General features: G+C 37.0%; 1 protein-coding gene across 1 annotated transcript in view; it reads right to left on the reverse strand.

Moving 5' to 3' along the window:
• The window catches only part of APC (APC, WNT signaling pathway regulator), a 71,950-nt gene that overhangs the window by 25,619 nt on the left and 25,632 nt on the right, over window positions 1–20,699 (reverse strand). The window contains 3 exon segments of the mRNA NM_001206430.1: window positions 1,586–1,684; window positions 8,184–8,288; window positions 16,115–16,198. Of these exon segments, the coding sequence (NP_001193359.1) occupies window positions 1,586–1,684; window positions 8,184–8,288; window positions 16,115–16,198 (288 nt within the window).

Raw genomic sequence — 20,699 nt, forward strand, 5'->3', positions numbered from 1 at the left:
TCAGAGATTTTCTTTATAATAAAAACCACTTGGTGACGTTGGACAGATCTGGGGTCGAATTCCAATTTAATTACACAATAGCCATCAGAACCTTTTTTTTTGCTTCATCATTTTCATTTAAAAAGGAGGGAGAAGAATACCTCAAAGAGTGTTTGAAAAGATTAGACATAATAAACATATAACTCCCAGAACAGTTACTTGCGTACTAGGGGTCACAAGTAGTAGCTACTGTGACTTACTGAAAGGATTAGGTTTCATATTAACAATATCATTGATACTATAAAAATTCATTTCTCAAATAAACATTAATTATATCAGTGTGTGTGTGTGTGTGTGTGTATATATATATATATACATATATATATTTTTTTTTTTTAGTGTTGCATCTGTGGCATATGGAAGTTTGCAGTTAGGGGTTGAACTGGAGCTGCAGCAGCCAGGCTACACCACAGCCACAGCAATATGGGACCCGAGCTGCATCTGCAACCTACACCACAGATCACGGCAACGTGGGATCCTTAACCCACTGAGTGAGGCCAGGGATTGAACCTGCATCCTCATGGTACTAGTTGGGTTCGTAACCCACACAGTCACACTCCGAACTCCTGAACTGGTACGTTATTAAAAAAGACCATGTAGAGTATGCTGTGAAAACAACTAACAGAATTATTTAGATTTAATGTTAAATGTATTGTTTAGTAATGTTAGAATTTCACCTTTGTCCATGTAATGTTAAAGCCTCTAGCTTTAAAACAATAATAAAAAATTTCTTTTCAAACATACTATTCTCAAGTCCTAAAATATTTACTAATACCTAAGAGACCTAGGAAAACTCACTTATCAGTAGTGGATAACATTCAACTTCAACTGATTTTTCTACTCAAGTATTTATTAAACACTGATTCTGTGCAGGCTCTGTGGTAGGATACAAAGGATAATTACAAAAAACAGTCCCTGTGCTCCAACTGTAGTGATTCAAAGGAGGCAGACAGACTGCATGGGGAGGTGAGGAAACTCTGGAAATTAGAAAATGTTTTGTATAAAATTAAAGCCCAAGATGATTTCTGGGAGTTCCTGTCATGGCTCAGGGGAAACAAATCTGACGAGTAACCATGAGGATGCAGGTTTGATCCCTGACCTTGCTCAGTTGGTTAAGGATCCAGCATTGCCGTGAGCTATGGTGTAGGTCGCAAACATGGCTTGGATTTGGCATTGCTGTGGCTGTGGTGTAGGCCAGGGACTACAGCTCTGATGAGACCCCTAGCCTGGGAACCTCCATATGCCACAGGTGTGGCAAAAATAAGAAGTGTTCTGAAGGGTAGATAGGACTCTGACAGTCATTCTGGGGTAAGAAGTGGAGGTGTGTGCAGGCAAGGCACTGAGGCAGAAAGCCACAGGGAGCGCTCAGGAAGCAGCAAGCTGGCCAGTGGGCTGCAGCTTAGGATGCTTGCAGAGAAGCAGATTTAATTTCTATAAGAGATTGTGATGATGGAAACAGAATTCCCTCATTGAATTTAAAAGATGAATGAAGAATGTTTTAATAAAGTATTCAGAGTCCTATTGGCAAGGGTTTGTAATCCGTTACCTTGGTTCCCAGATGACTTGTCAGCCTTCGAGGAGCAGAGTGTGTGCTACTAGAACTCAAAACACTGGCTGTTTCGTGATCTACTCGTGTACTCGAACCCTAGAAATTAAGCAAATTATAGATAGTATAATTGAGATTGGAGAAAAATAGACTAACTTCCTGTTAAGGTACTCCAAATGAACTGTCTTTAGGGTAAACAGCTAAATATATCATTAAAAGTGTGAATGTTACAACTGCTCAAAAAGAGCATTTTTAATCTATAAAACTTAAGTAGATTTTAGAGAAAAACTGAAGGAAAAGATTGTTGCAAAAGACAGTTAAAGTACAATGTGGTAGTAATCAAACACTGAAAAAATTCTAAGAGTAATATTCAGTTCACAAATCAAAAGGCATGAAACCACACTCAGTTAAATAACAACTGGTAGCAAGCGCCACTGAGTATGAAATGCTCTAAATTACCACAAAAGTAACTGTGAATGTGGTACAGTCCAAGCTCTCCAGGAGCAGAGAGTACAGAGAACACTGCCGAAACTTCTACTGGAGAAAGACATGAAAAGATAAAAAACTGCAATGAGAAACAATAACTACTACAGTAAGAAAAATGCATAAAATACTGAGAGAAATCAGGAAGAAACAACTACCTGCTTAGGAACTATTAAAGACTGCATTAGGTAAGTAATACTTAAAGGCAGGCCTTGGATTTTGGAAGGAGACTCATGGAAGAGTCTGTGTAAAGGGATAAATTTAGAGAGCACGCTGGAAGAGAACACAGGCAGAGCACTCTTTGACATGAACTGCAGCAGTATTTTTTTGGATCTGTTGCATAAGACAAAAGAAATAAAAGCAAAAATAAACAAATGGAACCCAACTAAAAAGCTTTTGCACAGCAAAGGAAACCACAGAAAAAACGAAAAGACAATCTACAGAATGGGAGAAAATATTTGCAAATGATGTGACCAAGAAGGAATTAATATCCAACATGTATAAACAGCTCATACAACTCAACATCAAAAAACCCCAAATAATCCAATAAAAAAATGGGCAGAATTCACTGAAACATGCACCCCTATGTTCACTGCACTATTCACAATAACCAAGACATGGAAGCAACCTAAATGGCGAATGACAGATGAATGGATTAAGAAGATGTGGCATATATACACAATGAAATACTACTTACTCAACTGTATATTTAAAATGGGTACATTTTTTGTATATTATTCTTTCTTCAATAAAGTTGATTTTAAGAAGGCACAACTTATGAGTCTTTTTTTTTTTTTAAATGTCTCCCCAGATAAAAGCATGAAAACCCATTTATTCACACCCATACTGGGAAAACTAGGGTTAGATTAAGATTACTAGCAGAGTACCAGCGTGGCTAGCCTTTCTAATCTCTACTGCTGTGGGTCTGGGTGGTTTATGTTGACTAGTCCTTGAGGGCTATTTCTCAATTTGGAGCAGCAGGTGAGCACCTCTGAGGGCAGGGAGAAAGGGCAGCAGAAAAAGACTCATTTCAATTCACATACCACCAGATAACAAACAGATACTGAGCTCCTGCTACTTTCTCTGTAGAGTGCTAGTCACTAGAGAGTTAAGTTTATAAGACGTTCTCACCCTCACTGCACAGAGTCTAGACAGGTTGCTCAATATGTAAATACGTACTGGCAAGTGCTTTGACACAGGAATGGCATAGACTCAGTCTTGGGGAGGACAGAGTAAAGTGCTATCTGATTTTGGACTTGAACTATGAGGAACAGCTTAGCTAATAAAAAGGAGGAGGGCTAGCCACAGGGCAGCCCAGACTAGGCAGAATCACAAGCAAAGGTCAGAAAGAATACATGTGTGTGTATATGAGAGAGAGCAAGATCAACTGATATGGAGATAACCGGCTTACTCTGGTTGCAATAAAGAGGATGGATTCAAGGGACCAAGTCACAAGGTAAAGAGAATAAATAGGCAGGGGGCTTTTTCAGGAAATTTAGGCAAGGGGCCTTTCTTCATCTACAGTAGAGAGGAATGCCTCCTTATTTTGAAACAAAAATACTTTGAGGATTTCTAAATATTTTTACTGGTTCTGGTAGTGAGGATCTAAGACAACCCCTAAGGATCTTTGTCTTCTGGTATTCATGCCCTTATGTAATCCCCGCACCTTTCAGTACAGACAGGACACTTCCAAAGTAAGGTTACAAGGACTGTGCTTCCGTCTTGGGCACCCTCTCTTGTCTCTCTGAGGGAAGCCAGGTATTACGTTGTGAACTGCTCTTTGGAGCGGCCCCAGTGGCAAAGAATTGATATATCTGGCCAACAGCCTGAGGACATGAGGCCTGCCAACAGCCATAAGAGTGAGCTCAGAAGCAGATCTTCTCCTACTCAAGTCTTGAAATGACTGCGGCTCCAGCCAACATCTTGACTGCAGCCTGTGAGAGACCTGGAACCACAGGCACTCAGCTAAGCTGCGCTAGGATTCCTGACCTACAGTAACAACAATAAATGTTTGTTGTTTTAGGTTGCTAAATTCATTAAGCAGCAACAGATAACTAACACATTGTTTGAAACAAAAAAGAAACAAGAGATTAAATTGTGAAACAAGAAGAAACATATGTCCACAATAAACCATGTTCCTGACATTTATTTTGGTGCAGATACCAAATCATCTTTAAGCTTTAGTCTCAGTATCTTCCTATACAGCTCCTTGATTTTGGGATACTCCCTGCTTTGCTCTTCCAAACTACCCAGCTAGAAATCCAGATGCATTTACTCTAAGGAGATTCTAAGAGAACATTCCCATATCCACACTACCCTTAATTAGCCTAGAACTCAAGCCTTGAGAATCTTTTCTGGGCCCTTTTGTTACGGTTAGGTCTGCACTGACATCTTTAGGAGGGACCAGAGAAGTGGTAACCTGCAAGAAATGGTACCTTCCTAGGACAATTGCAGAATGGGAGAAAATATTTACAACTGATGCAGCTGACAAAGGATTAATATCCAAAATGTACAAACAGCTCATACAACTCAACATCAAAACAAACAAACAACCCAATCAAAAGATGGGCAGAAGACCTAAATAGACATTTCTCCAAAGAAGAATATACAGATGGCCAAGAGGTACATGAAAAGATGCTCAACACTGCTCACTATTAGAGAAATGCAAATCAGAACTGCTATACTTCAATTTTTTAAACAAAGTGTTCTTGGACATAAAAAACAAATTTATGGTTACCAAAGGGGAGATGGAGGCAGGACAGATAAATTATGGGAATACAGCATTAACAGGTACATACCATGATATATATATAAAATAGGTAAACAACAAGGATTTATTGTACAACACAGGGACTGTATTAAATATCTTGTAATAACCTATAGTGGAAAAATACATATGTATAATTGCAACACTTTTCTGTATACTTGAAACTAACACAATATTGTAAATCAACTATACTTCAATTTTTAAAAATTGTTCTTAGCTTTTGGAAATACAAAGTGAAATATTTTTGCAAGAAGTGATGTGATGCCTGGGATCTTCTTCAAAAATGAAATGGGGGAGTTCCCGTCGTGGCGCAGTGGTTAACGAATCCGACTAGGAACCATGAGGTTGCGGGTTCGATCCCTGCCCTTGCTCAGTGGGTTAACGATCCGGCGTTGCCGTGAGCTGTGCAGACGCGGCTCGGATCCCGCGTTGCTGTGGCTCTGGCATAGGCCGGTGGCTACAGCTCCGATTGGACCCCTAGCCTGGGAACCTCCATATGCCGCGGGAGCGGCCCAAGAAATAGCAAAAAGACAAAAAAAAAAAAAAAAAAAAAGAAATGGGAGCGCAAAGTGGATAGGGTACATGTGCATTGGTACATTATTGTTTGCCTCTGTATATATTTGAAACTTTTCATAATAAAAGCTTTAAAAACACATTATTAGCAGCAGAAAGGGTTACCTTACCATTTCATCTCTTTCCCACTCTTGATTGAACTACATCACTACTTACTGGTTCTATTACTAGAAATCTGGTTCTAAACATTAAACAGAAAAGCTGAGAATCAATTCATAAATGAGTTACACACACAGTAACACACTAGGACACACCTGTGCCGTTTACTTCTAGCTTTCCCTTTCAACTTTCAGGGGAATAAATCACTGATCAAGAAACCTTTTTTTTAGAAGGGATGTTAGTCTTTCCTTCCAACCTACATATATTTATTGTTGTTATCTACTATTTATCAGGGACTGTGGAGATATGAAAATGGACAAAACTGGAAAGAATCTCTCTCCTTCTGGAGCTTTCTTTCAGTCAAGTGGGGAAAACAAATGATCACAAATAAATGTAAAATTGCAAATGCAGTGGTCTTCAAAGGAGAACAGGCTAGGAGAGACTGTAATGGTGTGATGTGAACAGTACAAGCCTCTTGAGAAAGTCATGCTTAAGCTCAGACACACAAAATAATGTTAACTGAGTGAAATGGGATGGGAAGAACACTACATGGAACAGGCACAGCCTGTGCACGGGCTGCAGAAGGAGGAAGTCCAGTAAAGGAGAGGCCTCAAATGCTAGTGTGGCTGGAGTAGTGAGAGCAAATTGTGACATAAAGCCGACAAGTTAGGTAGGAGCCAGATTATACAGGTCACAATAAAGGATTATCCAATTCTAAGAACCAAGGGAGTGGATACGGGTAGGAAACCAGGTGAGGTACAATGAACTTCCACAGAGTAGGAGAGATAAAGAGACTGTGATCCTGAGAAAAATCAAAGAGATTATTTTCGTTTTTAATTAGTGTCAATGGTTTTTGTCTCTGGAGCAAATAATAAAACAAAACAAATGAACAAACTCCAAGAGATTGTCATGTGTATAGATCCTATAAAGGTAGGTTAAAGGAATCTTTTTTTTTTTTTTTTTTTTGGCCACCTCCATAGCCTGTGGAAGTTCCTGGGCCAGAGTGGAACCTGCACCACAACAGTGACCTGAGCCACTGCAGTGACAACACTGGCTCCTTAACCTGCTGCACCAAAGGAGAACGCCAAAGGAATCTTGATATAACCGAATTATAGTCCCAAAGATATATATCATTCATTTACATCAGAAACTGAGAGTAGCTGTAGCATCATTAGTGTGATCTTGGTTTTTGTCTTGTTAACTCTGCTATGATTTTATGGCATACCAAAGTTTTACATTTTTATATGAAACCTATTCATCTTTTTCTTTTATAGTTTCCTACCCACTTCACAATTATAAAATTCTACCCATATTTTCTTTTAATCTTTTAATATTTTAAATAGTTTTCATATTGACATTCATCTATTTAGAATTAATTCTGATATGAGAAGTGTGATATGGATGCAATTTTTTTTTTTTTTAATGAAAAGAGTATCCGGCTTACTGGGTGCATCAGGCATTAAAGTACATAACAACTGGAATATGAACCTAAGCATTAATAGTGGGTCTAATCCTAAGCAAACAAATTTTTTTTTGCTCTGTCAAAAGACAGAACTTTTCTTCTTTCTACATATGTGTAGGGATAATCTTCCCAAATAATTCCCTAAACAAGAGACAAAGAAATAACCCAAATATACTATTTAAATGTAATTTCTTTTGCCCTAATTTATCATCTATAGTTTTCTCCAGTACAATGCCAATCAGTAATACTAAAATGAAATATCTTTTTGTTTTAACTCAGTAAAATAAATTTAAACACTTAATTAGACATTTTAAGTTTTAAATTTTAATGAATAGAACCCTGTTTTTCTATTTCTTTTTAAAGTACACAGTTTATTTTTTTTGAACCATGCTCTTTTAAATAAATAATCTATAGACACTAAAGGAGTATTTCATATCAACAATAAGAAAATTTCCTTAAAATCAACTTAGCAAAATTGTATTTAAAAGAATGACTTATTTACAACATATAAATATTCATTGAAGAAAATGTAGAGAATATAGAACACTTCAAGGAAACACACTGTCATATTAGGATGCATTCCAATAAAACTCTAACAGAAAACTGATGGCAGCAAAACAAGATAATCATTCTACATTCAAAAAACTGACTTCCATACATTTGCTAAAAATGATAATAGTAAATAAACACAACAAGGCTATGTTTTTACTTTTTATGAGTACTAGAATCATCTTTTTAATGATAGGATTTAAATTTCTAGATTTATTAATCTTCAAGTACAACAGAAAACAAGAACTGTAACTAAGTCCATATGATTATTTTTAAAGACATAAAAATGTCTTTGCAAAGAATGCCACAGAGAAAGAGAAAACCTATTCAATTCAAGCAATAATATTTAGGTCAAATCACATATAACCGAAATGCAGCTTAGCATTTATTTTTCAAAAAACTATTCACATTAATCATTTTGTGCTAAAAGAGACACACCACTTAGAGCTATAAAACATACTTAGAAAATATGAACGCATCATTGTTAGATATAATAAAGAAAAATGACATAGTATTTTACTACCGATTGTTCTGGAGATATCCACTCAGGACTAAGGAAATAGATAAGGTTTACAGATCATTCTGAGAATCATTTCACTCTATATTCCCTTTTAAATATTTAAAGAGTCAATTAGGAAAAATAATCAATGGAATAATTTATTTACCTGACCGTTACCCGAAGTTGCCATACTGATTTCTGCCACTCCTTGACCTTCATTCTGCCGCTCAGCTTCATATGAGCCAGCTTCATGCTTGCTCTGAGATGACCTCTGTTAATGTGGAGTTAACATCATTACACACAAAAATGGTGCATGTGTTCTTAGTCCACAGCTTTTCTTCTTTCTTGTTGTAAAGCTTTGCATGCATCAATTACACAGGTTTACAGAAGCACGGAACTGCACCTTATACTTCATAACCTCCAGCAGGGTTGGCAGTTGACTATTTCGGTAAAAGGAAAGTGAAGTGTGTCCCTTGAGCATTAGAGCCGCACAAGACAAAGGATTTTCTGAGACTCACAGAAACACCATCCTCCACCAGCTGTGCTCACATCACTATCAGGGATATAACCCAACTAGAACAAATAACTGTCTTTTGCGCAAGGTCACATGGCTCTGGCATTTAATGGAGCTTCAAATATAACAGTTAAACTATTACCTAGGCTTATAAATACGTTCTGTTTAAGTAATTTACTCATAGAATACATGAATTAATATATATACACACACATATCTGCTAATAAAAGTCATATGAAACCAACAGAGAAGCTCTTAGATTCTGATATGACTAAAATCAAAAACCTTTTCTAACGTAACCACCATCTGCTATGTAAAATGAAAGTGACAGATTATATCCAGTAAAAGCAGTCACTTCAAGACAGATTATATCCAATACAAAGCAGTCACTCTGAAAATTCACCACAGAACAAAAGAAATAAAATTTCCATTATCTTTTATAGAAATAATTACATATGTGCTTTCTTTAGGAAAATGATACTCAAAAATAAAAATTTTAATTTAAAATTTGACATAGTAGAGGAAAACTATATTATAAAATAACTTCCACTGGAATTTCTTTAAACATCAAGCTTTCCTATGCTATTTAAAATGTAACTTAGAAATAATTTACATGCAATGTTTCCACCAATAAACTAATATAAGTTATACATAGGCAAAAGAGAAATAGTCCCAATAATTTAGAAATAGGAGAAAAAATAGAACCATCAGAAAATCACACTAAAAAGTCAACATCAACAAAAGTAGAGAATATAAAACCAATCTAGTGACAAAATGAATCAAAAACGACTAAAAGCACAAAGATTTGACATAGTGGACAATATCAACATAAAAAAGTAATTACTGAGCACCTGCTATTTTAGTTACTTGTACTAGGTTCTGGGGAATGCAGTGCTGGCAAAACCACTCTTTAAGCTTCAGTCTAGTCAGGAATACTATCAAATAATGAAAGAAATAACAGTAAAGTTAAAATTTTGATAAGTACTCTGAAGAAAGTGTACAGAGTGCTGCTATAAGGACATGTAACAGAGGGATGTCAGATGGTGTGGGAGTGTGGGGAAGAGCTCTCTTAGGAAGTGCTGTTTGAACTGAGATCTAAAATATGATAAAAGTTTTAGGAGATGGGATAGGGGCACAGGATGAAGGTTTTAGGTAAACAGAAGACCATATGCAAAGGACCTGGGGTGGGAGGAGGCAGGGCTTGTTCTACTGTTCTAGGACATCAAAGAATCACAGTGTGAAGAGGGGAGTTCCTGTCGTGGCTCAGTGGTTAATGAATCCGACTAGGAACCATGAGGTTGTGGGTTCGACCCCTGGCCTTGCTCAGTGGGTTAACGATCCGGCGTTGCCATGAGCTGTAGTGTAGGTTGCAAATGCGGCTCGGATCTTGTGTTGCTGTGGCTGTGGCTGTGGCATAGGCCGGCGGCTACAGCTCCGATTTGACCCCTAGCCTGGGAACCTCCATATGCTGTGGGAGCAAAGAATCATAGTGTCAAGAGTAGAATAAAAAGATGATTTAAAAAAAAAAAAGTACTGATTTTTGTTAAATTTTAGTGTGATTCTCAGATGGCGCTCTTGCCCCTACATAACTTAAATACTAGTATATCAATGGGAAAAGTTGCATGTATTTTGATTTTTTAAAGTCAAATTTTATTTTTTATTTTTATTTTTTTGGATTTTAAAAAATTCTAGTTGATTTACAATGTTGTGCCAATTTCCGCTGTACAGCCAAGTGACCCAGTCATACATATATACGCATATATATACATTCCTTTTCTTGTATTATCTTCTTTCATGGTAACTGCTAAACTTTTCCAAGTGGCTGAACCATTTTACATTCACATCAGCAACATATGACAACTGCTACTTATCCATAGCCTTGCCAATGCTTATTCTTTTCTTTATGATTATAGTCATCCTAATGAGTATGAAGAGGTGTCTCACTGTGGTTTTAACTTGCATTTCCCTAATGACTAATGATGTTGAGCAGATTTTCATATGCTTATTAGTCATTCCTGTATTTTTTTCTGGTGAAATGTGTATTCAAGTATTTTGCTCTTTTTTTTTTTTTTTTTTTTTGTCTTCTGTGTTTTGTCTTTTTAGGGCTGCACCTGTGGCATATGGAGATTCCCAGGCTAGGGGTCTAATCAGAGCTGTTGCTGCCAGCCTACACCACAGTCACAGCAATACCAGATATGAGCCGCGTCTGAGACCTATACCACAGCTCACGGCAACACCGGATCCTTAATCCACTGAGCCAGGCCAGGGATCGAACCCATAACCTCATGGTTCCGAGTCGGATTTGTTTCTGCTGTGCCATGATGGGAACTCCCATTTTGTTCATTTTTAAGTTGGGCTGTCTCCGTACTGAATTAGCTGTAAGAGTATTTTGCATGGGATTTTAATAAATATTTCTTACTGACTATCCTCTAGAGATTTTTATTTATTTTTAAAATACAAAGCTATTTTATTTTATTTTATATTTTAGTCTTTTTAGGGCTGTACCCATGGCATATGAAAGTTATTTTGCATAGGATTTTAATAAATATTTCTTACTGATAATTCTCTAGAGATATTTATTTATTTTAAAAATACAAAGCCTTTTTAACTTTTTTGTCTTTTTAGGACTGCATCTGTGGCACATGAAATTCCTAGGCTAGGGGTCAAATTGGAGCTATAGTCACCGGCTTACACCATGGTCACAGCAACACGGGATCCGAGCCGTGTCTGTGACCTACACCACAGCTCATGGCAACGCCGGATCCTTAACCCACTGAGAGAAGCCAGGGATCGAACCTGCATCCTCAGGGATACTAGTTGGGTTTATCACTGAGCCACAATGGGAACTCTTCTAGAGATTTTTAAACCATGCCATAACTTTACTCACAGCTTCTGACACTTTAAGATCCCCAAATATGTATGTGTTTGTCAGTACAAAACGTATGAAAGGACACATAACAAAGCAGTAGCACTGGCTGCCTTACATATCCTTTTGGAACTTGTGAAATGTGAATCATGTGCAATAATTACATCATTTGAATGATGCCCAGTATCTAGACCCTAAACCAGAGTTGTTAGCAGGTAAAGCAAAAACACTGGTATAAGATGCTTCATGATGGAGAAATTATTTGGCAGACACCTTCTCTTTTCTTGTCTACACTGCACATCAACTAATTTATGAGTATTCAATCCCCAGTTTTCTCCATTTTTCTAGCTTCTCCGTCTGATCTATATTAGAAGAATGACAAAATGAATAAGGAAACGGTAAATGGCAAAAGTTCTAAAAAAGGAGTTTTGTTTCTTTCTTACATATAATATGGCACCTCCTTTTAGCTTACGATTGCTGAAAAAACGTACTCATTTTAGGCTATGAATGATATGCCCATTTTCATAACAAAAGGAAAAATAGATTAGGTCACATTTGGCTCCGAATCCAATGACATAAATAAAATAAAATTTTGAATGAATACAAAAAACACAAACAAGCCCCCAGCCTTCAACAAACTTAGAACTGTGCTGGAAAATGAGGATTGCTATTAACAAATGACACTTTTTAAAAGGAATTTCCAGAGGCCAGAAAGTTGGTAAGATGTGGAAATATATAGACAGGGAGTATGTTATACTGGGCACATGATAACAAAAAGAAGGCCAGTGTAGTAACACTAATAGCAAACCAAATAAAATTCAAGGTGAAGAGCATGAAATGGAATAAGGAGGGCTATGTCATACACAACAAAGGATTCAATCAACCAGAAAAAGTAAATGTGAATATAGATTTAGAAATAGGAAAAGAAAAATCTATTAGATGCAGCCAAATAATAATACTCAGAATATAAGAAAGTTGGGAGGAATAAAAACTAATGACAACAGTTCTTAAGAGTCAATATTGCAAAAAGGACTCTTATTCCTCATGTTTATGTTGGTTTAAGACAGCCAGATTAAACTGCTTTTAGGACTAAGACTATTACACTGTACTTAAGTTGTCTACTTAGAAAATACATGTTTCTGTATATTTCGAATTCAGATGTACTGAAGCCAAAGTTCCTAAAAAGCCAGACAATGGAGTTCCCATCATGGCTCAGCAGTTAGCAAACATGACTAGCATCCATGAGGACGCAGGTTTGATCCCTGGCCTTACTCAGTGGGTTAACGATCCAGTGTTGCCGTGAGCTGTGGTGTAGGTTGCAGACGAGGCTCAGATCCCGCATTGCTGTGGCTCTGGTGTAAGCTGGCAGCTACAGTTCTGACTGGACCCCTAACCTGGGAACCTCCATATGCTGTGGGTGTGGCCCTAAAAGACAACCCCCCACTCCCTGCAAAAAAAAAAAACCCCAAACAAACAGCCAGGCATAGATGAAAACATTCTTAAAAAGGACTCTATACTTTCAAAAACTGTACTTTTAACATTAGATGTTACATGACTAAAGGGTTGAATTTTGGGTCAGACTGACGTCCAGGGATGGGAGGGCACTGGAAATTGAGTTCGGTCATGTAGCCACTTATTCAATACATGCCTACATAATGAAACCCTAATAAAAACTCTGGACACTGAAGCTCAATGGAGCGCCCTGCGTGGTGAACACAATGATGTTTTAGGAGAGTGATATAACCAGATGCCATGAGGAGTGATCATGGAAACTCTGTATCTTCCACCCTTAACCTTACCCAGATCCTGCATTATATGTCCCATTTGGCTGTTCTTGACCTGCATCCTTATAAACTGTAATTGTTAGTGTAGTAGATATTGGATTCTGAGTCAATGAATTACCACACCTAAGGGTATGATGGCCTAAATTTCCAACCAGCTGGGCAGAAGATGGGTGGCATGGCATCTGAAGTGGGAGCAGTCTTGTCAAGGACAAGACCTTAACCTGTAAGTTCTATGTTCCTTCTGAGTAAGGTCAGAGCTGTGTGTAGTATGTCTACTTGGGGTGGACTTAAAACAAGCTGGGCAGAGTGCAGAGGGTGTGAAGATACCTGAAACTTGCAGCTGGTACCTGATTTGAGGGCAGTCTTATGAATGATTATTCTTAAATATGGGGTCTATGCTAAGCCTAAGAAATGTCAGAAATGAACTGAATTGTGGGACAGCTGTGGTGTCAGAGAACCAGTTTTGGAATATAGCTGAAAATAATCTTCTTCTAGAAGTTCTAAGAAATTGCCACTCTACTTGCCAGATTCTAGTGTTACTGTTTATATATCTAAAGACATTTGTATTCCTGTTTCTTTGTGTGAAATTTGTTTTCCTCTCCTCTATGAGGTTTCAAGGTTTTCTCTGTATTCCCAGGGAAATGAAATTTCATCATGATGTGCCTAGTGTAGGATTTTCATCTGTGTTGTTGGCTAGAGAGACCATTTTATTTGGAAGACTGTGCTCTTCAGTTCTGGGCAATTTTTAAATTATTTTTATGATTTCCTTCCTCTAGTTTCCCCTTTCTGGAATCCCTTTTTATTGGATATTAAACTCAGAGTGATACTCTGATTTTCTTATCTATTCTATTTTCCATTGCATTATACTTTTGTTCTATTTTCTGAGAAACTGATTCTCTACCCTTTCTATTGAGTTTTTCATTTCTGCTATTTCAATTTTAATTTCCAAGAACTCTTCACATTCTCTGAATATTCCTTGTTGTATACTATAATTTTCTTATTTATGGATGCTGTCTCTCTCCCTCTCTCTCTCTTTTTTTTTTTTTTTTTTTTTTGTCTTTTTTGCCATTTCTTGGGCAACTCCCGTGGCATATGGAGGTTCCCAGGCTAGGGGTCGAATCAGAGCTATAGCCGCCGGCCTATGCCAGAGCCACAGCAACGCAGGATCCAAGCTGCGTCTGCAAAACTATACCACAGCTCACGGCAAAGCTGGATCCTTAACCCACTGAGAGAGGCCAGGGATCGAACCTGCAACCTCATGGTTTCCAGTCGGATTCGTTAACCACTGAGCCATGACAGGAACTCCGAGGATGCACTATTTCTTATCTTGAGAATATTAATGTTTGATTTTTTAAAAAGTTTTCTTCTTGCATGGTCTCTACTCCCATTAAATCTTATTAGAAACTTTCTGGTGGTCTTTAGCTGTCCAGCCATATTTAGGAATGGACTACTTACGGAGTTCTATGCCTGAAGGATGAGGTTTGTCAATTATAACCATATGGTAAGGTGCCTGAGCTGGGTTATTTTACTGCGGAATCCTCCAGGGTCAGTACCTTTAGGTCTTTTCCCTGGTTTAGTCACATTTCTTATAGAAGTTGCTTCTAGAAACTTGCCTGTATTAGAAACTTGGATGCCAGTGAGAGTTTCAGCATTCAATAAATAAATTTTTGTACTATTTCAGTTTTCAGTGTGGTACCTGTGCTCAACTTCAATTTTACTAGGATTACCCCTATCTAAAGACCTTTGCTTTTTCCTTTCCAGAATAAATCTCTTGTCTTTTGCTGAGACTGGAAAGTAGCAGTCATTCAGCCATGCAGAGTTGAAGAGAGGTTATGGAGGTTCCACCAGCATCTTAATAAATGTTTAATCATCCTCTTGCTTTTAATTCCCTTAAAAATTTTTTATTATAGTTGATTTACAATGTTCTGTCAATTTCTGCTGCACAGCAAAGTGACCCAGGAATAATATATATATTATATATTCTAGTTGTGAGAATTTAAAAAGTGGTTAAAAGCAATATATAATATATGTATATATATTTATTCTGGAAACTTCTAGGACTCTTTGTGACTTCCTACTGCTGACTTAGGGGTTAACTCTCTACCATTTGCTAGAAGAGTGCATTTGTTTATCTGCTTTCCAGCTCTCCAAATTTTATGGATGTCACCTCCCCTGGTATTTTTATTTTTTCATTTTATCCTTTTACTGTCATTTTAATGGGGTCTGTGGAATATGCATAAGTACGTATGATCAATTTTTACTGTGCATTACACACACAAGGAGAAAGCTTACTTATTAACTGATAACAGCCAAATTAATTTTTTGATTCTATGTAAATAGATAGCCAAAGTAAGGTAACTGTATTTACAGCTCTATGAATTTCGGTTGCTTAAAAGCTATGAAGAAACCAAGGTAGTAGAGGTTCTTGAACTCTATTTAATCTATCTATATATATATATATATATATATATATATATTTTTTTTTTTTTTTTTTTTTTTTGGTCTTTTTGTTGTTGTTGTTTTTTTTTTTGTAGTTGCTATTTCTTGGGCCGCTCCCATGGCACATGGAGGTTCCCAGGCTAGGGATTGAATCGGAGCTGTAGCCACCGGCCTACGCCAGAGCCACAGCAACGCGGGATCCGAGCCGCGTCTGCAACCTACACCACAGCTCACGGCAACGCCGGATCGTTAACCCACTGAGCAAGGGCAGGGACCGAACCCGCAACCTCATGGTTCCTAGTCGGATTCGTTAACCACTGCGCCACGACGGGAACTCCCTGAACTCTATTTAATCTAATGAAAAAACTTATCAAGTGTCTCAATTCTCTTAAGGAACATCTACTTTGATGATGCCACATTAATTATACATATTGTCTCTTCTTAGAATAAGTACCTATATTTATACTTGCAAACAAAAAAGACACTTTACCAACCTCTGCTTCTGTTGCTTGGGACTGTAAAAGCTGTCGTATACGAAGTATGTCCTTCTCTATTTGTTGAATTCTGGTTATTCTTCGCTAAAATAAAATAAGTACCAAGTTAGATCTATTTTTATTAAAAACCACTTAAATAACCATACTGTGGTTACTATTTAACAATTTAGAGTTACACCAAACCATTGTTATCTAAGAATTACTTATGCATAGGTAGGTCTCACACTGAGGACATATTAGGGTTTAGTTCAGTTTTTTAATATATCTAACAACACAATAGATCTCTAGATCTCTTTAGGAAAACTGTAAAAACATAGGTCAAATATCACATTGTATGATGTATGTACTGTGAAACTGGTATTTAAAAGCTATTCTTGGAGTTCGCATCAGGGCTCAGTGGTTAACGAACCCGACTAGTATCCATGAGGATCTGGGTTTGATCCCTGGCCTCACTCAGTGGGTTAAGGATCCAGTGTTGCTGTGAGCTCTGGGGTAGGTTGTAGACATGGTTTGGACCCCGCGTGGCTGTGGTGTAGGCTGGCAGCTATAGCTCCAATTCAACCCCTAGCCCGCGAACTTCCTTCCATGTGCTGTGGATGCAGTCCTAAAAAACCAAAAAATAAAATAAAATAAAATAAAATAGCTATTTTCAAAAACTATTTCAATAAGGATAAAATTACATCTAAATTTAATCCTTTATATTAATCCAGATGCCTGCATGGTATAATGGATTTATATAAAGCATCGTATACCTGTAAATGGAAAGAACATCTGATTTGTTTTAATAAACACCAGGGTTTAAATAGTAAGAATAATTTTCTTCAAAGTTATTCCTATTACAAGTCAGTAGTACCTTTGAGATTTAGCTTTCCCAAATACCTACTGCAGCTAAACATTATTTTCACTCCCAAGAGTAAGATCACAATGATGTTAAGAGCTTCTGCCTTCCTCATATCCTGAGCACATCAAGTGAACAAAAAGCAGGAACTCCAGGTCAAACAACATAGAATTGAAAAAATGTAGGTAAGTGTTTTTTTAAATATATGGGTTTTAAAAACAAATACAATCAGAGTTGTATCATCTTCTGCAATAATTCTATAGTTGACATCCTAATATTGGTATAAAAACCGTATTATAAGAATAAGTGTTTCAATGGGGAAAAGAGTGTCAGATGATAGATGGAGCCATTTCTAAACTTTTAATGATTATGTGCCCACTAATAAAAAATGGAGCATGTATACTCCAAAAGGTAAATGATAATGGTACTGTAACAAACAGCTCTAAGTATATATAGTTACAAAACTTACCCACTGATCTTTAGTTTTACTTAAATACAAAGTCTTCATCATTTTAGGGCCATAATAAAAATGGTTATTGTTGCTATTTTCCAGTGTGAGGATAAACAAAAGACAGAAAAGTTCAAAAAATTGTGCTCATCAAAAAAGAATCCTTCCTCCCTTCTTTCCTTCCCTTGAAACACTATAACCATGCTGATTCTCTATCATGATTCTGAAAATAGTGAACTTAAGGTAAATAATATTCTCTAATTAAGAAATATTATCAAGTCCAAAAAAAAAAAAAGAAAAAAATATTATCAAGTGCAATTTACATCATGAAAGCATGCTGAAGAATGAATGTCTGTACTTTTTGGTAGCTTTCTAAAAATATTGCAGGAGTTCCCACTGTGGCTCAGCAGAAACGAATCTGACTAGTATTCACAAGGACACAGGTTCAATCCCTGGCCTTGCTCAGTGAGTTAAGGATCCAGCATTGCTGTGAGCTGTGGTGTAGGTCACAGATGTGGCTTAGATCTGGCGTTGCTGTGGCTGTGGCGTGGGCTGGCTGCTGCAGCTCCAATTTGACCCCAGCCCAGGAACCTCCATATGCCGCCAGTGTGGCCCTAAAAAGACAAAAAAAAGATACTGCATAGATGAGTGAGCACTTCTACATCAGACAGTAAATATTTCCTGGCATTATAGAAACAATAAAACTATGGATAATCAGTGGCTTTGTAATATTTTATTGTTTCTCTCTCTCTCTATAACTAGTTTCTCATTACCAATAAGGACCTAAATCAAAATTTTTAATATTCAGAGGATAAAAAAACCAAAATATATCAAATATTCTTCTCCATGGCACTACATTGCAAATAAAAGAGTAAGGGAATAGGATATAAACACATTTTTACAAACAAAAATAAGGACTCACCCTACTAGGTACCAAGATTAATAAAACTGCAGTAAATAAAACAAATGTGACATCAGTGTAAGAAAAGATAAGCTAAAATAGACTAATGGAATAGAGTCCACCAATATCCAGCAAATACAAACTTATTATATGCCAGAGACAGCATCACTAATTCATGGGGAAACAGTGGAGTATCCAATAAATGATAATGGGAAATTTACTTAACAACATAAGTATGCATCTATTTGTGTGTATATACATGTATACAATTAATTATGTTATATAATTTTATTCAGTAAGACATATTGCATATATGTTAAATAATTATATATACACAGATATTAAAACTCATATGTATGTGTGGGTATGTATATATAAAATTAGGTCCCTTCCCCTAAAACATGTATAATAGCAAATTTGAGATAAATTAAAGATCTAAATTGTAAAATAAAACATTAGAACTATTAGAAAATTATGAGAGTATCTTTAAGGATAGGGAAAGATGTATAAACAGGTCACAGAAAGCTCAAATATGGTGATATAATTAATTTGGTTTTATAACAAAAACTAATTTTTATTATCATGAAGTTAAAGTAGGCAACAGATTTTCTGAGGAGGGATTGGGGCATATATCACCTTTATCAGATTGGTATCAAGAGGATACTACAACATCTCTGAAGGAGTTCTCTTACAATGCAGTGGGTTAAGGATCTGGCATTGCCACTACAGCAGCTTGGGTCATTGCTGTGGCATAGGTTCGATTCCTGGTCAGGGAACTTCCACATGCCATGGGTGTGGCCAAAAAAACAAAAACAAAAATAAACAAACAAAAATCTCTCAAAATATGTAAGACATTTAACATAACAGAGAATGGGCAAAGGATAAAAAATAACAAAAAGAAAATGTGCAAGTCTAATAAATGTGAAAAGATATTCAACTTTAGTAGTATTCATGGAAGGAGAAACTAAATGACAAGATAATGTTTCATTTGCCCATTGATTGTTAATTATAAAATCTGACTCACAATTGCTAAAAAAAAAAAAAAATTCAAATGAAAAAGGAATTCTCACATACTAGTAGGAGAAATGTAAACAGATAAAATCATTTTGAGTGCAATTTGGCAAACACTATTCAAAACACTCATACCTTATAACTAGCAATTATGCTTTTAGGTATATACCCTAGACCAGAAGTCAGCAAACCAGGGCCTGCAAGCCATCTGTTTTTATGAATTCAGTTTTTAATGACATACAGCCATGCCCATTTGTTTACATATTGTCTTCTGTGGTTGCTTTCTTGCTACAAAGGCAGAGTTGAGGAGATGTGACAGAGACTATATGGCCCACAAAGTCTGAAACATTTACTATATAATCCTTAAAGGAAAAGATGGCAGACTCTTGACCTGGAGAAAATGTTTTACACATTTACACGATAGAAGTAAGTATATTCATCAGAGGTGTTTTAACAGTGAAAAATTATAAACTAAGTATCTGGCAACCAGGAAACAGATAAACTACATTGAACCCTATCATCCACATAATCAAAAAAATAACAGTAATGACAGTGGTGTAAGCTACCTATACCCTACCAATCCCAGCCCCCCAAAACAAGCTCTATGAACAACGTGATGTACACTTTCCCAACCTTTGCTCATATACACAGAAGAAAGTAAGAACCACCATCCTAGATGCCCAAGTATATGATGAACAAATAAAGGAGAAAAAAAAACAAATAACCAAAACACTGTTAATAGAGATAGCCAGAGACTCACTCGGGCATGGGCAAGAACAGATTTTGTTTTGACTTTCCCTATATTGTTTACCTTTCATTTGCATGTGTTTTACTAGCTGTTTGAATGATTACACTTTCTGCCCATTTAAAAAAGAGTTGTGGAGTTCCCGTCGTGGCGCAGTGGTTAACGAATCCAACTAGGAACCATGAGGTTGCGGGTTCGGTCCCTGCCCTTGCTCAATGGGTTAATGATCTGGCGTTGCCGTGAGCTGTGGTGTAGGTTGCAGACGTGGCTCGGATCCCGCGTTGCTGTGGCTCTGGTGTAGGCTGGTGGCTACAGCTCCGATTCAGCCCCTAGCCTGGGAACCTCCATATGCCGCGGGAGCGGCCCAAGAAATAGCAACAACAACAACAAAAGACAAAAAAAAAAAAAGAGTTGTCTCATTTGTTTGTAAGGATCTTATATTATAGGGAAATTAACCTTTCCCCTTTAGGTGTTACAAACATCTTCTCTTAGCTTATCTTCCGTAGGATGACTTTTTATTTATTTATTTATTTTTGGTCTTTTTGTCTTTCTAGGGCTGCACCTTTGGCATATGGAGGTTCCCAGGCTAGGGGTCCAATCGGAGCTGCAGCTGCCAGCCTACACCACAGTCACAGCAATGCC

Source organism: Sus scrofa, chromosome 2 (assembly GCF_000003025.6).
Source record: "Sus scrofa isolate TJ Tabasco breed Duroc chromosome 2, Sscrofa11.1, whole genome shotgun sequence".
Classification (NCBI taxonomy): Eukaryota; Metazoa; Chordata; class Mammalia; order Artiodactyla; family Suidae; genus Sus; species Sus scrofa.